The 17,296-nt window shown below is 38.7% G+C and overlaps 1 protein-coding gene across 2 annotated transcripts in view; it reads left to right on the forward strand.

The window, feature by feature from the left end:
• IL12RB2 (interleukin 12 receptor subunit beta 2) overlaps positions 1-17,296 on the forward strand; it is an 84,665-nt gene that overhangs the window by 17,958 nt on the left and 49,411 nt on the right. For both annotated transcript variants that reach the window (XM_059375073.1, XM_059375072.1), the window contains exons 4-7: positions 9,555-9,669; positions 10,592-10,776; positions 11,979-12,121; positions 14,061-14,211. In XM_059375073.1, coding sequence (XP_059231056.1) covers positions 9,555-9,669; positions 10,592-10,776; positions 11,979-12,121; positions 14,061-14,211 — 594 coding nt within the window. The remainder of the gene's footprint in view (positions 1-9,554; positions 9,670-10,591; positions 10,777-11,978; positions 12,122-14,060; positions 14,212-17,296) is intronic.

A 17,296-nucleotide genomic window follows, 5' to 3' on the forward strand; every position in this document is an offset into this window, starting at 1 on the left:
TTGAGGGTCTATTTCTGGGCTCTCTATTCTGTTCCATTGATCTATGTGTCTGTTTTTGTGCCAGTACCATGCTGTCTTGATGATGACAGCTTTGTAATAGAGCTTGAAGTCCGGAATTGTGATGCCACCAACGTTGGCTTTCTTTTTCAATATCCCTTTGGCTATTCGAGGTCTTTTCTGGTTCCATATAAATTTTAGAATTATTTGTTCCATTTCTTTGAAAAAGATGGATGGTACTTTGATAGGAATTGCATTAAATGTGTAGATTGCTTTAGGTAGCATAGACATTTTCACAATATTTATTCTTCCAATCCAGGAGCATGGAACATTTTTCCATTTCTTTGTGTCTTCCTCAATTTCTTTCATGAGTACTTTATAGTTTTCTGAGTATAGATTCTGTGCCTCTTTGGTTAGGTTTATTCCTAGGTATCTTATGGTTTTGGGTGCAATTGCAAATGGGATGGACTCCTTAATTTCTCTTTCTTCTGTCTTGTTGTTGGTGTAGAGAAATGCAACTGATTTCTGTGCATTGATTTTATATCCTGACACTTTACTGAATTCCTGTACAAGTTCTAGCAGTTTTGGAGTGGAATCTTTTGGGTTTTCCACATATAGTATCATATCTGCGAAGAGTGATAATTTGACTTCTTCTTTGCCGATTTGGATGCCTTTAATTTCCTTTTGTTGTCTGATTGCTGAGGCTAGGACTTCTAGTACTATGTTGACTAGCAGTGGACATCCCTGCCGTGTTCCTAACCTTAGCGGAAAAGCTTTTAGTTTTTCTCCATTGAGAATGATATTTGCGGTGGGTTTTTCAGAGATGGCTTTGATGATATTGAGGTATGTGCCCTCTATCCCTACACTTTGAAGAGTTTTGATCAGGAAGGGATGCTGTACTTTGTCAAATGCTTTTTCAGCATCTATTGAGAGTATCATGTGGTTCTTGTTCTTTCTTCTATGATGTGTTGTATCACATTGACTGATTTGCGGATGTTGAACCAACCTTGCAGCCCTGGAATAAATCCCACTTCGTCATGGTGAATAATCCTTTTAATGTACTGTTGAATCCTATTGGCTAGTATTTTGGTGAGAATTTTTGCATCTGTGTTCATCAAGGATATTGGTCTATAGCTCTCTTTTTTGATGGGATCCTTGTCTGGTTTTGGGATCAAGGTGATGCTGGCCTCATAAAATGAGTTTGGAAGCTTTCCTTCCATTTCTATTTTTTGGAACAGTTTCAGGAGAATAGGAATTATTTCTTCTTTAAATGTTCTTTAAATGTTTGGTAGAATTCCCCCGGGAAGCCATCTGGCCCTGGGCTTTTGTTTGTTTGGAGATTTTTTTTTTTTAAAGATTTTATTTATTTATTTGACAGAGAGAGATCACAAGTAGACAGAGAGGTAGGTAGAGAGAGAGAGGAGGAAGCAGGCTCCCTGCTGAGCAGAGAGCCCGATGCAGGACTCGATCCCAGGACCCTGAGATCATGACCTGAGCCGAAGGCAGCGGCTTAACTCACTGAGCCACCCAGGCGCCCCTGTTTGGAGATTTTTAATGACTGTTTCAATCTCCTTACTGGTTATGGGTCTGTTCAGGCTTTCTATTTCTTCCTGGTTCAGTTGTGGTAGTTTATATGTTTCTAGGAATGCATCCATTTCTTCCAGATTGTCAAATTTGTTGGCGTAGAGTTGCTCATCGTATGTTCTTATAATTGTTTGTATTTCTTTGGTGTTAGTTGTGATCTTTCCTCTTTCATTCATGATTTTATTTATTTGGGTCCTTTCTCTTTTCTTTTTGATAAGTCTGGCCAGGGGTTTATCAATTTTATTAATTCTTTCAAAGAACCAGCTCCTAGTTTCATTGATTTGCTCTATTTTTTTTTTTTTTGGTTTCTATTTCATTGATTTCTGCTCTGATCTTAATGATTTCTCTTCTCCTGCTGGGCTTAGGGTTTCTTTCTTGTTCTTTCTCCAGCTCCTTTAGGTGTAGGGTTAGGTTGTGTATCTGAGACCTTTCTTATTTCTTGAGAAAGGCTTGTGCTGCTATATATTTTCCTCTCAGGACTGCCTTTGTTGTGTCCCACAGATTTTGAACCATTGTATTTTCATTATCATTTGTTTCCATGAATTTTTTCAATTCTTCTTTAATTTCCCGGTTGACCCATTCATTCTTTAGAAGGATGCTGTTTAGTCTCCATGTATTTGGGTTCTTTCCAAACTTCCTCTTGTGGTTGAGTTCTAGCTTTAGAGCATTGTGGTCTGAAAATATGCAGGGAATGATTCCAATCTTTTGATACCAGTTGAGTCCTGATTTAGGACCGAGGATGTGATCTATTCTGGAGAATGTTCCATGTGCACTAGAGAAGAATGTGTATTCTGTTGCTTTGGGATGAAATGTTCTGAATATATCTGTGATGTCCATCTGGTCCAGTCTGTCGTTTAGGCCTTTATTTCCTTGCTAATCTTTTGTTTGGATGATCTGTCCATTTCAGTGAGGGGAGTGTTAAAGTCCCCTACTATTATCCCCTACTATTATTGTATTATTGTTGATGTGTTTCTTTGATTTTGTTATTAATTGGTTTATATAGCTGGCTGCTCCCACGTTGGGGGCATAGATATTTAAAATTGTTAGATCTTCTTGTTGGACAGACCCTTTGAGTATGATATAGTGTCCTTCCTCATCTCTTATTATAGTCTTTGGCTTAAAATCTAATTGATCTGATATAAGGATTGCCACTCCTGCTTTCTTCTGATGTCCATTAGCATGGTAAATTCTTTTCCACCCCCTCACTTTAAATCTGGAGGTGTCTTCGGGCTTAAAATGAGTTTCTTGGAGGCAACATATAGATGGGTTTTGTTTTTTTATCCATTCTGATACCCTGTGTCTTTTGATTGGGGCATTTAGCCCATTAACATTCAGAGTAACTATTGAGAGATATGAATTTAGTGCCATTGTATTGCCTGTAAGGTGACTATTACTGTATATTGTCTCTGTTCATTACTGATCTACCACTTGTAGGCTCTCTTTGCTTAGAGGACCCCTTTCAATATTTCCTGTAGAGCTGGTTTGGTGTTTGCAAATTCTTTCAGTTTTTGTTTGTCCTGGTAGCTTTTAATCTTTCCTTCTATTTTCAATGATAGCCTAGCTGGATATAGTATTCTTGGCTGCATGTTTTTCTCGTTTAGTGCTCTGAAAATATCATGCCAGCTCTTTCTGGCCTGCCAGGTCTCTGTGGATAAGTCAGCTGCCAATCTAATATTTTTACCATTGTATGTTACAGACTTCTTTTCCCAGGCTGCTTTCAGGATTTTCTCTTTGTCACTGAGACTTGTAAATTTTACTCTTAGGTGACGGGGTGTGGGCCTATTCTTATTGATTTTGAGGGGCGTTCTCTGAACCTCCTGAATTTTGATGCTGGTTCCCTTTGCCATATTGGGAAAATTCTCCTCAATAATTCTCTCTAGTGTACCTTCTGCTCCCCTCTCTCTTTCTTCTTCTTCTGGAATCCCAATTATTCTAATGTTGTTTCGTCTTATGGTGTCACTTATCTCTCGAATTCTCCCCTCGTGGTCCAGTAGCTGTTTGTCCCTCTTTTGCTCAGCTTCTTTATTCTCTGTTATTTGGTCTTCTATATTACTAATTCTTTCTTCTGCCTCATTTACCCTAGCAGTGAGAGCCTCCATTTTTGATTGCACCTCATTAATAGCTTTTTTGATTTCAACTTGGTTAGATTTAGTTCTTTTATTTCTCCAGAAAGGGCTTTTATATCTCCCGAGAGGGTTTCTCTAATATCTTCCATGCCTTTTTCGAGCCCGGCTAGAACCTTGAGAATTGTCATTCTGAACTCTAGATCTGACATATTACCAATGTCTGTATTGATTAGGTCCCTAGTCTTCGGTACTGCCTCTTGTTCTTTTTTTTTGTGGTGAATTTTTCCGCCTTGTCATTTCATCCAGAGAAGAGTATATGAAGGAGCAAGTAAAATACTAAAAGGGTGGCAACAACCCCAGGAAAATATGCTTTAACCAAATTAGAAGAGATCCCAAATCGTGAGGGGGGAGAAAGGGGATAAAAAGAGGTTCACAAAGAAAGAAAAAAAAAGAAAAGAAAAGAATTTAAAAAAAGAAAATGGATAAAGAAAAATATAAAAAAGAAAAAATACATATATTAGATAAACTAGTTAAAAAACGTTAAAAAAGAAAAGGGTAAAAGTAAAAAAAAATTTTAGCAGAAGAAGAGAAAAAAAAATGAAAAAGAAAAAAATTAAATTAACTGCAAGACTAAAAAAAATCACAGGGAGAAAGCCATGAGTTCGGTGCTTTGCTTTCTCCTCTTCTGGAATTCTGCTGCTCTCCTTGGTATTGAAACTGCACTCCTTGGTAGGTGAACTTGGTCTTGGCTGGATTTCCTGTTGATCTTCTGGGGGAGGGGCCTGGTGTAGTGATTCTCAAGTGTCATTGCCCCAGGCGGAATTGCACCACCCTTACCAGGGGTTGGGCTGAGTAATCCGCTCGGATTTGCTTTCAGGAGCTTTTGTTCCCTGAGCGCTTTCCATAGAGTTCCAGAGGACGGGAATACAAATGGCGGCCTCCTGATCTCCGGCCCAGAAGAGCCGAGAGCCCAGGGCCCTACTCCTCAGTGTGTAATTTCAGAAAGTGGTTGTTTTTCTGTTTCCAGAATTGCTGTTCTTCTTCTCTTTGATCTGCTGATGGATTTGCAGGTGTTTGCAATATTTAGATAAGCTATCTAGCTGATCTCCTGCTAGCTGAAGTAGTCTCAGCCTGCTACTTTTCCGCCATCTTGACTCCTCCCTGAAAGCTATTTTTCTAAGACATTTAATTTCCCATAGTAAGTAGGGCTTTTACATACAAAAACAACCATGAGGTACCTGAGTGGCTCAGTCAGTTGGGCTCTGAATCTTGATTTCAGCTTGAGTCATGATCTTGGTGTTGTGGGATTAAGCCTTAAGTCAGTCTCCATATGGAGCCTGCTTGGGAGTCTCTCTCCCTCTCCTTCTGCCCCTCCCCCTGTTGCACTCTCTCTCTAAAAAAAACCAAAAACAATAACAACTATAATGCTCATAACTATTATATTGCAAACTATCTTAATTTTCAGAGGCTTTGATTTCTGGTTTTTTTTTTTTTTTTTTTTTTTTTTGGTGTCAGTTATTATGCACTTGTATTGAAGAGAATGAAAATCTGTTTTCCCCTGGGACAGATAGTCTCTGCCAAAACCAAGTCCTGGGCTGAAGTAGATACCTTGATTTCATGGTGTAGAGGCCTCATGTTCAGAAAGTTGACTTGTTTTTTCAGTAAAAGTTTTGCTCTTTAGGGACACCTGGGTAATTCAGTGGGTTAAAGCCTCTGCCTTCGGCTCAGGTCATGATCCCCATATCAGGCTCTCTGCTTTGCAGGGAGCCTGCTTCCTCCTCTTTCTCTCTCTCTGCCTCCCTCTCTGCCTACTTGTGATCTCTGTCTGTCAAATAAATAAAATCTTTAAGAACAAAACAAACAAACAAAAAGTTTTGCTCTTTAAAATGAGAGTCTCTGCGAACTTTTAGGAATAAAGGTACAAGTGAGAACTGTTTCATTACTTAAAGGGGCCACATGCTTTATATCTCATTTGGTCATCATTACCTTAACCCTATGGAGGTAATGATGGTGGTTTGAACACATGTGTTTACATTGATCCCCCTGAAATTAATCCCGGATGCAGTAGAGAAAGTTTTCTAGAGGCACAAATCCTAAAGGACAAAAAAAAAGGGAGGGGAGGCATATCAACAAACTTTTGGAAGCTGGAAAGCAGGTAGACCAGTGATAATTGGCTTAACCAGCAGCTGGCAGTAAGAAATGTCATGATTCAACATGACTGAATGCAGAAGCTCCCACCCACACTAAGAAAGTGGTGATACCGTGTCCTTCTGGGAGTGAGTAAGAATGGAACTAAAAATAGGAGATTTTATTGAAAAATCTCAGATTCTCAGATCTCTTTCCCAATTCCATGTAGCTGGACATTCACTGCCCTACTATTCTGGCTTAAGATTGGAGGCTTGGCATTAAAGGATCACTAAACTAGTTCCAGCCAGTTCAGCTGAGATGGTAGTTCCATGCTGGAAAACAGAGGGGATTTACATACAGCTCCTTTCAGCCCTGTACCCTCCTCCACTCAAGTTAGAATATCTTTCGCAGGGGAATCTATTAAGTCCAAGAGGAAATATCTAAAATTACTTAAAACATAGATTCCCAAGAAAACCTGTCAGATCACCTTGGAGTGAAACCCAGAGTCAGCAGACACCCCTCAGCTGACACACATGCAGAGCTCCAATTGGTAATTTAGTGTCCCTCGCTCCTATGCATGAGGAAAAATATAACAATCTGGGGTCTACTACAAAAGATAGAAACCAGAATAAACATATGGAACAAAGTATATAAACAAAGTGGAAGAAATATGTATTCAAGGAGAAGAAATGTTAAAAAACAAAAACTATCCTTGATACCCTCAAAGAATTATAAGAAACTATTGCATATAGAATGAAAATGGGGTGCCTGGGTGGCTCAGTGGGTTAAAGCCTCTGCCTTCGGCTCAGGTCATGATCCCAGGGTCCTGGGATCAAGCCCCGCATCGGGCTATCTGCTCCGCAGAGAGCCTGCTTCCTCCTCTCTCTCTCTCTCTGCCTGCCTCTCTGCCTACTTGTGATCTCTGTCTGTCAAATAAATAAAAATAAAATCTTTTAAAAAAAAAAGAATGAAAATAGGATGCTGTGTGGAAAGGAAATACTCAGAGAATAGAAAACATTCCTCCCAAAGATAAATAAATTAAAAATTTAATAGGAGGGTGGATCTATATACTGAGGAGATTTTCCCCTGATAGATGAGCAGAAATACCAAGAACTTAAAAATATAGAAGATAAGATATAAAATTAGAGGAAGATCCAACCTATAAAATCTAAGGATTTTTAGAAAGGAAAAAATAGGAGAGAATCAACAGAGAAATAATTCAAGACTTTTTCCCAAACTGAAGGATAAAACTTCCCAGAATGTATGAACTCTGAGAATCCAGAGGAGAATAGACCCTCATTAAGCATATTTTTGTGAAAATTCAGAAAAGTGGGGACAAAGAAAAGATTCTGCAATCTACTGAAAATTAAAAACAGTGGTTCAAGAATCAAAATTGCTTCAGGCTTCTTTTTTTTTTTTTAAAGATTGTATTTATTTGTCAGAGAGAGCATAAGCAGGGAGAGCAGCCAGCAGAGCAGACAAAGCAGATAGAGGGAGAAGGAGCCCTTTCCCATGTGGAACTCAATCCCAGGACCCAGGATCATGACCTGAGCCAATGACAGACACTCATCCAACTGAGCCACCCAGGTGTCCCTGGCTTCAGACCTGAATTTAGAAGAATGTAGAAGACAACAGAGCATCATCTCCAAAATCCTGGATGAAAATTCTTTTCAACTCAGAATTCAGTACATAGCCAAGGTATCAGTCAAGTGTGAAGGTAGAATGAAAGCATTTTTAATCATGCTCAAAATATTTCCTCCCTGAACCCTTTTCCAAGGAATTACTGGAGGATGTACCTCACCAACACAAATAATTGAATCAGGGAAGAAGAAAGAATTGGATTTAAGAAACAGGAGATCAAACACTGAAAAAATAAAGGAACTTCCATTATACTAAGGATGGGCAATATCAGAATAACAGCTATGTTCCAGGCTCAGAGGCAAACCTGTATTGTTGGATAGTTCCTAAGGCCCCAAGAAAGAGGTCTTCAGGCAAATGAAATAGCATTTGAATATGTGGAATAGTGGTTCAGATAATCAGCTTGAGAGTTTGGAATTATATTAATAATAAGAAAATTAATGGAAGAACAAGACAATTTTTATTGGTTCCAAGATAAACAAAAAGTTCTACAGAAAATGAGAAGTTAAGGTAGTAGTCTAAGTGCATCAGTCATAAATAGTTATGTATACAAACATATACAGTGTATATATACATTTAACCATGCTCAAAATATTTCCTTCCCTGCAGCCTTTCCCAGGGAACTGTATACAGTATGTGTGTGTGTGTGTGTTTGTATATGTATAGTTCATATATATTCAATATAAGATATACATATTTCATATATATATATAGAGAGAGAGAGAGGGTCTTCTTTCAGGAAAACAAAGTCTATTATTCCATTAAATAAAACTATATGAGCTACATATTGTATACCCATTTTATAGATGAAGAAACTGAACTTGTGAGAAGTTAATCTGTCTACTATCACATAGGGGGCAGTTATCGTGCCCAGGTCTGTGATCTTTGCTAAAGACACATACACCAAAAAAGCCATTTATCTCATCCATTATAGTTTTGTTTTGTTTTGGTACAGACAATATCTAGGGCTTTTTTTTTTTTTAAGATTTTATTTATTTATTTACTTAACAGAGAGAGATCCCAAGTAGGCAGAGAGGCAGGCAGAGAGAGAAGAGGAAGCAGGCCCCCTGCTGAGCAGAGCGCCAAATGCAGGGCTCGATGCAGGGTTTGATACAGGGCTGGATCCCAGGACCCTGAGACCATGACCTGAGCCAAAGGCAGTGGCTTAATCCACTGAGCCACCCTGGTGCCCCAGTGGTATAATTGTTTTATCTCACCCAAATGAAACATCTCTTACATGTGGGTAGCAGTATTAGAGTAGAATGAGATGAATGAGTAACAGTATTTTCTCTTACCTCCACTAAATCTGAGAAACTCCTAGCTTTGGGTTTACCTTTGACTAGAAAATGCTTAATTTACAAATACACACCCTTAATAGAAGGGACCTTGCCTGCCTTGTACATATTTGTATGTCCATAGCTAGTAATGCCCAGCCCATGGAAGGTACTCAGTGTCCATGTAAATAAGAATCAGTTTATAAACATTTATAAAGTGTTCCAGGTGATGCTATACCTGGATTTAGCTGGTACAGCCCAAAAAGACATGTCTAGGGCAGGTGGCAGGTGTTCTTCCATTAATTTTCTTATTATTAATATAATTCCAATGTCTTGGCAGCGAATATCCAGTCCATGGATCTAATCTTTAGAGGTTTCTAATATTTGAATTACTTCACTCTAGGTAAGTAAACTCAACCTCACCAGTAGTAATAGAGCTAGTCCTGGATGCTCACCTGTCAGGGAGAATGGGGGAATGTGGTGGTAAAATGCTCTGACTCAAGTTAGCTACTCCTGGACTGGAGCCCTGACTCTGCCACTTCACAGTTTTATAATTTGGGACAAGATAGTTTGCCTCTAAGTCTTAGTTTCCTCTTGGATAAATTGAGGATAGTAACAATAAATACTTGATGGTGCTACTGTGAGGTCTAATTGAAAAAAAACCTGATAAAATGTATAGGACTTGGCAGGTTTGATCCATATTCACATTGTTTCTTAGAAGATATTCATGCCTTGGAAACAAATTTAAACTTGATGGAATCTAAACATAGGGGAAATATTGTTATCTTATTGCCAAATATTAACAATATAATTGAGATATTGACTGTGTGCTGCTTAAAATATGAGGCTTTGCACTTTGTCTTTAAAGTTGTTCCAGAACAGCCTCAAAACTTATCTTGTATACAGAAGGGTGAACGTGGGACTGTGACATGCACCTGGGACAGAGGACAAGACACCCATCTCTATACTGCGTATACTTTACAGTGAGTGAAAGACTGTATTTTTGCAGCTATTTTGTAGGTGTTATCTTAGACTACCTTAGAAATATCTAACAGTTTTATTTTTACCAGAGAGAAGCATTAGACACCTCTAGGTAATTAGGTACTTAAGAAAAAAGTCTAGGGTTCATCAATTAAAACTGGTTAATTTCATCTGCAGTGTGGGAACTAAGGTCTTGGATCTGAGCTCTAACTCGGAAATTTCTTCAGGGCATTCAAGGTCCATGTTATGGATGTTCCTCCCTGCCGTAATAGGGTTAAACTGGCTGTATTATATCGCTTCCCTGTTTTACAGCTGCAAACTCTTGGGGGTCATAATACATAAATAGACTCAACCTTGTGGTAGCTTTCCATTAGCTTTGGAAGAGTTTCCTATTAAAGCACCTTCGCCTGACCTGAAAGTCCTCACAAAGGAGAGTCTGGGAGTCTATTCCCTGGAGTTGATCCCATAATCCCATCCAAAGACCCACCTGGTTTGCTCTATGCCAAAGTGAGCAGGAAATGGGGGAAAGGAAGTGGAGCCCAGGGTTCCAGTGTGTACTAAAAACTGGCACTTTTGTGCAGAAAATGCCTAGGTGGCCTTGGGTGCTTTGTATAAAAATTAGATCTGCCCTGAGGAGCTAGAATGTCAGCCAGGGTTTGGGAATTTAGGCAGTGTAGCTATGGTTACTTATCTATATGAACATCAAAAAGTCTCAGTCCTACTGAGAAAGGGGAGAGGGGAGAAAATATGCTCCTATTTATGAGCATAGAATATAAATACCCCCATAATGTATCTCCTAGTAATAAGACTGACCTTAACAAAATATCTAGAATTTTAAATATTTTAATATTTTATTCCTTTGTACTAGAAGGAGCAAGTAGCTCATAAAGTATCTTGCTAAACACAATTGTCTTTTATTTATAGGTTAAGTGGACCAAAAAATTTAACTTGGCAGAAGCAATGTAATGGTCATTATTGTGACCATTTGGACCTTGGAGTCAGTCTAACCCCTGAAATGCCTGAATCCAGCTACACAGCCAAGGTTACTGCTAATAATAGCCTTGGAAGTGCTTCATCATTTCCATCCACATTTACATTCCTGGACATAGGTACAATTTATTTTACTTTTTACAGGTATCATTCACTGGTATATGAACATTATTTTAAACATCACTTGAATGTTCTGTATGTTTTTTCAAAAGGGACAGTGTCACAAAGAATAGATATTTGATGCAAGTAAAGGGGTGTATGATGCTAGAACTTTATAGAGATGATCATATGAAATTAAATATTCAATATTATTCTTTCTGTTGGAGAAAAAAGAGCCCAGTCCTATGGAGGCATTAGCTACCAGTGATACCATTCGACTGAGGAGAGGGTCCTGCAAGGTTATTCATGAAGCTCAGTATAGGCACATCTTGGCAGAGGTGTCTTTTTAACCCCATGGTTACTCCACTGTTCTGAAATAGGCTACCTGTGGGCCTGCTGGGCCCCAGCATAGGTGACAACTCTGATAAAGTGTATCAAGGTACAAACACATCTTTCTCTGAGAATACCTACTTCCATTCCTCTCATCACCTTGGGAGCCAGACAAAGCCAATCCCAGCGCATTTCTGAGCAAATATAATTAGCAATTGAATCAGAGGCCAATCTCAAGCATGTCCAAGTTCTGACTATCCGAAGTAGGCCTGGGCTTCTGGCCTGCCTTAAGTTCTGGCCTCCACTGTGTGTGTCTCCTCTCTTCCCACAGCACCTCTTTGCTCACATAATGCTATGAGTCTTGACATAGGCATTTACTATATATTTTCATATCATTCTTCTCCCCATCTTACCTTCCATTTCTTCACATTGACTATTCCTCTGTAAGGTCCCTTATTTCCTTCTTCCTCTTTTCCTGTGTTCTCTGTTCCTCTGCCCCTTCCACATGACCTTCTCCTACTAGCGTTTCTTCCCTTTCTGAGAGGTGATCACCACTAGCCATCTCTGTCTTCTCAGCCATTGAGACTCTCAGGTTTGGCACACTGGTTTTCTTGATATATTGGATTAAATGCAGTTGACACTATCACTAATGTTGGAGGTAGTTTATTTGGTAAAAATAAGGATAGATAAGAATTATTTTAATTATTTCATAGTGAATCAACCTGTTTCTTCTCTGAAAGCCAGGGGTTTCTGTCTTCTATATTTCACCAACTTTGGTGTTCATGTATCTTAGAAATGAGTTTTGTTCAAGTCTTTTTATCTCACATCAAAACAAAGTTTATTTCTGATTGTGGAGCCTGAATCACACTCTTTTGTTTGTCCTGATTACCAGTGAGACCTCTTCCCCCATGGGACATCAGAATCAAATGTGTGAATGCTTCTGTGAGCAGATGTATCCTTCGGTGGAGCGATGAGGGGCTGGTGCTGCTTAACCGACTCAGATATCGGCCCAACAGCAGTGGGCCCTGGGAAATGGTAATGCTTTTTAGAGTAAATGGGAAAATCAGGGAGGGGCTCTTAATATCACTGCACAGGTCTCTGTATTTTCTTGCCGGCGAAATACGGAGTTTAAGAATGTGTAGCCTGAAGTACACACTTGGGACATATCAGATAGTCACATATACCTCTACTTGTTAAGAACCATCTTTAGTTCTGATCACTGATTCTGAAATGTTTTTTAAAGATTTTATTTCTTGGGCGCCTGGGTGGCTCAGTGGGTTAAGCCGCTGCCTTCGGCTCAGGTCATGATCTCAGGGTCCTGGGATCGAGTCCCGCATCGGGCTCTCTGCTCAGCAGGGAGCCTGCTTCCCCCTCTCTCTCTCTCTGCCTGCCTCTCCGTCTACTTGTGATTTCTGTCTGTCAAATAAATAAATAAAATCTTTAAAAAAAAAAAAAAAAAGATTTTATTTCTTGGGGCGCCTGGGTGGCTCAGTGGGTTAAGCCGCTGCCTTCAGCGCGGGTCGTGATCTCAGGGTCCTGGGATCGAGTCCCACATCGGGCTCTCTGCTCAGCAGGGAGCCTGCTTCCTCCTCTCTCTCTGCTTGCCTCTCTGCCTACTTGTGATCTCTCTCTGTCAAATAAAAAAAAAAAAAAAGATTTTATTTCTTTAATTGAGAGAGAGAGAGAGAACAAGCAGGGAAGGGTGGGGAAAGGCAGAGGCAGAGGAAGAAGCAGGCTCCCTATGGAGTTAGGAGCCCTATGTGGGACTCACTCCCAGAACCCTGGGATTAAACCTGAACCACCCAGGTGTCCCTGATTGTGAAATTTTTTTAGCCACTTCATGGCTAAGAAGCCATTGGCTTCTGTAAACCAATATTAATTTTCTGTGGTTTATTTCTAGTAAAGGACTCATTTCACCTTTTTCTGTTACCCTTCCCTCTGTATTACTTTTTAGTAATTTTTTTAATATATTAGAAGGAGGAGTATTAGGAATTGTCCATAGAAACTCATATGGAATTGAATATTCCAAAAATAAAGACCCACAATTTGATCTAATATTAGACATTAATTTTTTTTACAATTAAATTTAAGATTATAATTCCTCCTAGTATTTTTGTAAAATATAATGACTCATAATAATAACAAAAGGTAAGTTCCACATATAGCTGAAACTCAGGAGAAATATAGTAATTAATTTTTTAACATACAGTTTTCTTTTTGAAGTCAATTCTATGTCTGTGTTAGAATCTGGATGCTTCAGTCAGTTAAGCATCTGCCTTCAGTTCAGGTCATGATCTCAGGGTCCTGGGATTGAGCCCTGATCTCTGTTCAGCAGAGAGTCTGCTTGTCCCTCTCTCTCTGCTCCTACCCCTGCTCATGCTTGCTCTTGTTCTCTCTCTCTCTCTCTCAAATAAATAAAATATTTATCTTATTTTTAAAAAGATTTTATTTATTTATTTGACAGAGAGAGATGCAGCAAGAAAAAGAACACAAGCGGGGGGAGTGAGGGAGGGAGAAGCAGGCTCCCTGCAGAGCAAGGAGCCCTAGGGAGGGCTCCATCCCAGGACCCTGGGATCATGACCTGAGCCAAAGGCAGATGCCTAATGAGTAAGCCTCCCAGGCACCCCCAAAAGAATTATTTTAAAAGAAACATTTATCGCATTGTAATTATGACCAAATAAATAATAATCTCTAGAAAATTCTCAAGGCTCTTTTGAAAATTGGTATTTTTCAGTTTGTTTCAGGATCCCCCTTGGGCCTTTATAGATGGGTTCTTAGACCCCAGAGTTTGTTTTTATTGAGAAGTTAATTCATATTAACGTCCTTTGTATTCAATAACCCTGTCATTGTCTTCTCAATGAATGACAGATCTAAAATAAAACAGAAGGAGTTATTAACTCAAGTTTCTTACCTATGTATGTCAGAATTCTTTAATTTAAATAGACCCCTTTTAAAAAATCTTGTCTGATTCAAGGTCAGTACTACAAATGCCAAAGGAAGACATGATTTGCTGGATCTGAAGCCATTTACAGAGTATGAATTTCAGATTTCCTCTAAGCTACATCTATATAAAGGGAGTTGGAGTGATTGGAGTGAATCGTTGAGAACACAAACACCAGAAGAAGGTATGTGTTTTTAAAGAGGCGAGTGGGAAGAGAGGGAGGAGAGAGACGAGAGGGAGAGGAAGATATAAGGATTTCCTTGGACTAGGATCTCTAAGTACTGGTACTAAACCAACAAGTTAATTTAATGCATTAATGAACAAGTAAATGAGTACATTAATTAACAAGTTAACTTTGACATTAGCTTAAACACTGTAATTGTCCAGGGCGATATGTTTATATTGCTAGGAAATTTTAACATTCAGTTAGTCCCACCCTTGCTTGCCACATGTTGTCCTGTGGTTACCAGATGATGCTTTAGTGATGTTTGGTTATAACTCTTATTTCTATTTCACTTCTTATCTCAGGAACTCTCTCATTCTACAAAACCATAACCAGTAATTTCATTCCTTTATAGAAGTTAAAACCTGATACATTTTACTTTCTGTATTCTATGAAAATTAAAAGCTTGAAAGAAGATAGACTCAGGAGACATAACATTTTAAATAAAGTTTAACATCCAGCAATCCTCTCTCCTCTAAATATTATGGCACTGCCTTCATCATGCCTTTGATACTCACTGCTCAAGTGAGGGCCACCAGACTGCCCATAGCTACGGAAAGGATATCAAATATAATTCTCAGTCTGATAGAATTTTCTTTTTGGCAATTATAGGAAAGACAGCTTATGAAGGTGTAATTTTATTGGAGCAAAATTACCTGTCTGAGCTTTATGTCAATATTAGCAAATCTTTGGATACACAAGAAGTAGCCATCTGAATATTAGTTTTTAAAAGCACTCATTTAGTGACATACTACACAGCTTCTCTTAATCTGTATATTTGGCTCAGAAGAAAAATTATTGTCATATAATCCATTATTTTATTACGTGGAGATTTTGAAATATTCAAGTGAGAAACTCTTAAGTGCTTATTTGTAAAATTTATGGATATGTGTGCCTGTAAGTTAGTCTCATGATACAAATTACATTCATTTTCTGTTATTGACCTTTGAGAGTTGATGGCACTTACCAGTTATACCCCAGTGACTTTCAAGGACCCAAAGGGTCTACCTGATAAGATAAAATACCTAATATATAAATTGTAGAATAATTGTGTATTCTTCCTTTATTCTTATATTAATTGCATTCCGTATTTTTAAAAAAATTTTAAATAAATCCACCCAACAAATTCTAATTTATTCCCTCTCATTTTATGATATAAATCTACTTTTTTTAAGATTTTATTTATTTATTTGACAGACAGAGATCACAAGTAGGCAGAGAGGCAGGCAGAGAGAGGAGGAAGCAGGCTCCCTGTGAGCAGAGAGCCCGATGCGGAGCTCTATTCCAGGACCCTGAGATCATGACCTGAGCTGGAAGGCAGAGGCTTAACCCACTGAGCCACCCAGGCGCCCCTTATGATATAAATCTCTTAATGTTGAGCCACTTGTTCTCCGTTTAAATGTTTGTCCTTTTTCTAATCCAGAGCTTACTCTTTTTATTCTTTTATTACACAGTCAAAGTAATGTATATTTTAAATACCTCGTGGATTATACTTTGTTTATGTGTCCTACAGATAAAATTTTTGAAAATGGGCCATATTTTATGTCCAAGGCCAAGGTAGTAAATAGGCTGAGAAGATTTTAAGTTCTATCACATTAGGCTTAACTATAAACCAGGGAAACTCTGGGCTTGTGAATTCTTGTCATTCTTACTGACATTTAATAATGACCTGTTTGGAGATGCGTGAAAAGGATTTTTTTTTTTAAAGTGTCTACGTGTTGAATTAAAAACACTTCAAGGTAGAACAGTAACTTTCTCATAGCCCCTAAAATAAACCACTATCATAACAATGAGTACAGCTGCTTGTTATGGTTGTGAACTCGTGGACAGTTATGAATTAAACCAAGGAACTGGCTCGTTCAGAGTAATCGCAGACATTTGTGAAGAAACCCATCCTCTGAGATACCACGTTTACCAAGCTCTGCTGGCTTCCTTTCAATGTCTGCATTTCCTTTGACTGTGTTTGATCCTTCTGTGGGTTGATGCAAGACCTCTTCCCTCTTACTCTGAGCGGTATGGTTTTCACCCCTTACCACTGCTTCTGTCATCAGTTTCTTTATGAAACACCAACTGATATCACCTAAAAGGTGTGAACTTTTTTTTTTTTTTTTTTAAGAACGTTTTCCTTTCAGCCTTTGGCTCTGTACTCATTTAAAAAATTACTGGTAAGCTTTCTCTCTCTCTCTCTTCTTTTTTTTTTTTTTTTTTTTTTTTTTTTTTTTTTTCTTTTTTTTTTTTTTTTTTTATTTTTTTAGTTTTTTTCATGGATTTTTTTAGTTTTTAAAGCTGTGAATGACCTTATGATAGAGCCCTTTGCAGCCTTTGCTGCTCAAAACTGAGAGCAATGTTATCTCCTGGTGGATTGGGCAGTTACTTAGATCACGTCATCAGAGATGGAGGGTTTTATTTACTCCATATGGCTCTTTCCTATGTCATCAAATTCAACTTCTGTCATGGTCCTCCATGAAAAACACTTTTTAAATGGCCACTAAATAAGGAGTAGGAGAAAAGAACTTGCTTTCCTCTCTTAAGGAAGACAGTCCCTCAGCCCTTATCTGTCAAAAGCAGGCCTGATACTGGGAACTGAGCAACCATATTTAGACTGTAGTGGAAAACAGTTGAGTTTGGGCTACATGGCCTCCAGACATGCCTGAGAATATGCCCAGGTGTTGGGGGGAGGTGATTTCCCTCAGCATTCAGAACACCCAGGAGGAGACTCCAAAATAAAGATGAACAAGCCATTCCTCAGAGCTGTAGTATCAATTAAGTGTTTTTGTCCGCTCATTCACCATTTTTTAAAGTACAGTTTACATGTTCTGTAATCTATACTATGGACAACGAATAAAGAAAATGCTACATGCTCAAACTCATGGCAGAGCAGTAAAAGGAATAACCCTTCCCCAGCATAGGTGATGGCATGGGTGATTGGTGAGAGACCCCCCCCAGAGGGGAGAAAATGTAGGGTTACCCATTGCAACCACCCCATCTCAAGTTTGTAATTTGTAATTACAAATTAGTAATTTGTAATTCTGAAATATTGCCAAGA

Source organism: Mustela nigripes, chromosome 14 (genome assembly GCF_022355385.1).
Source record: "Mustela nigripes isolate SB6536 chromosome 14, MUSNIG.SB6536, whole genome shotgun sequence".
NCBI lineage: Eukaryota > Metazoa > Chordata > Mammalia > Carnivora > Mustelidae > Mustela > Mustela nigripes.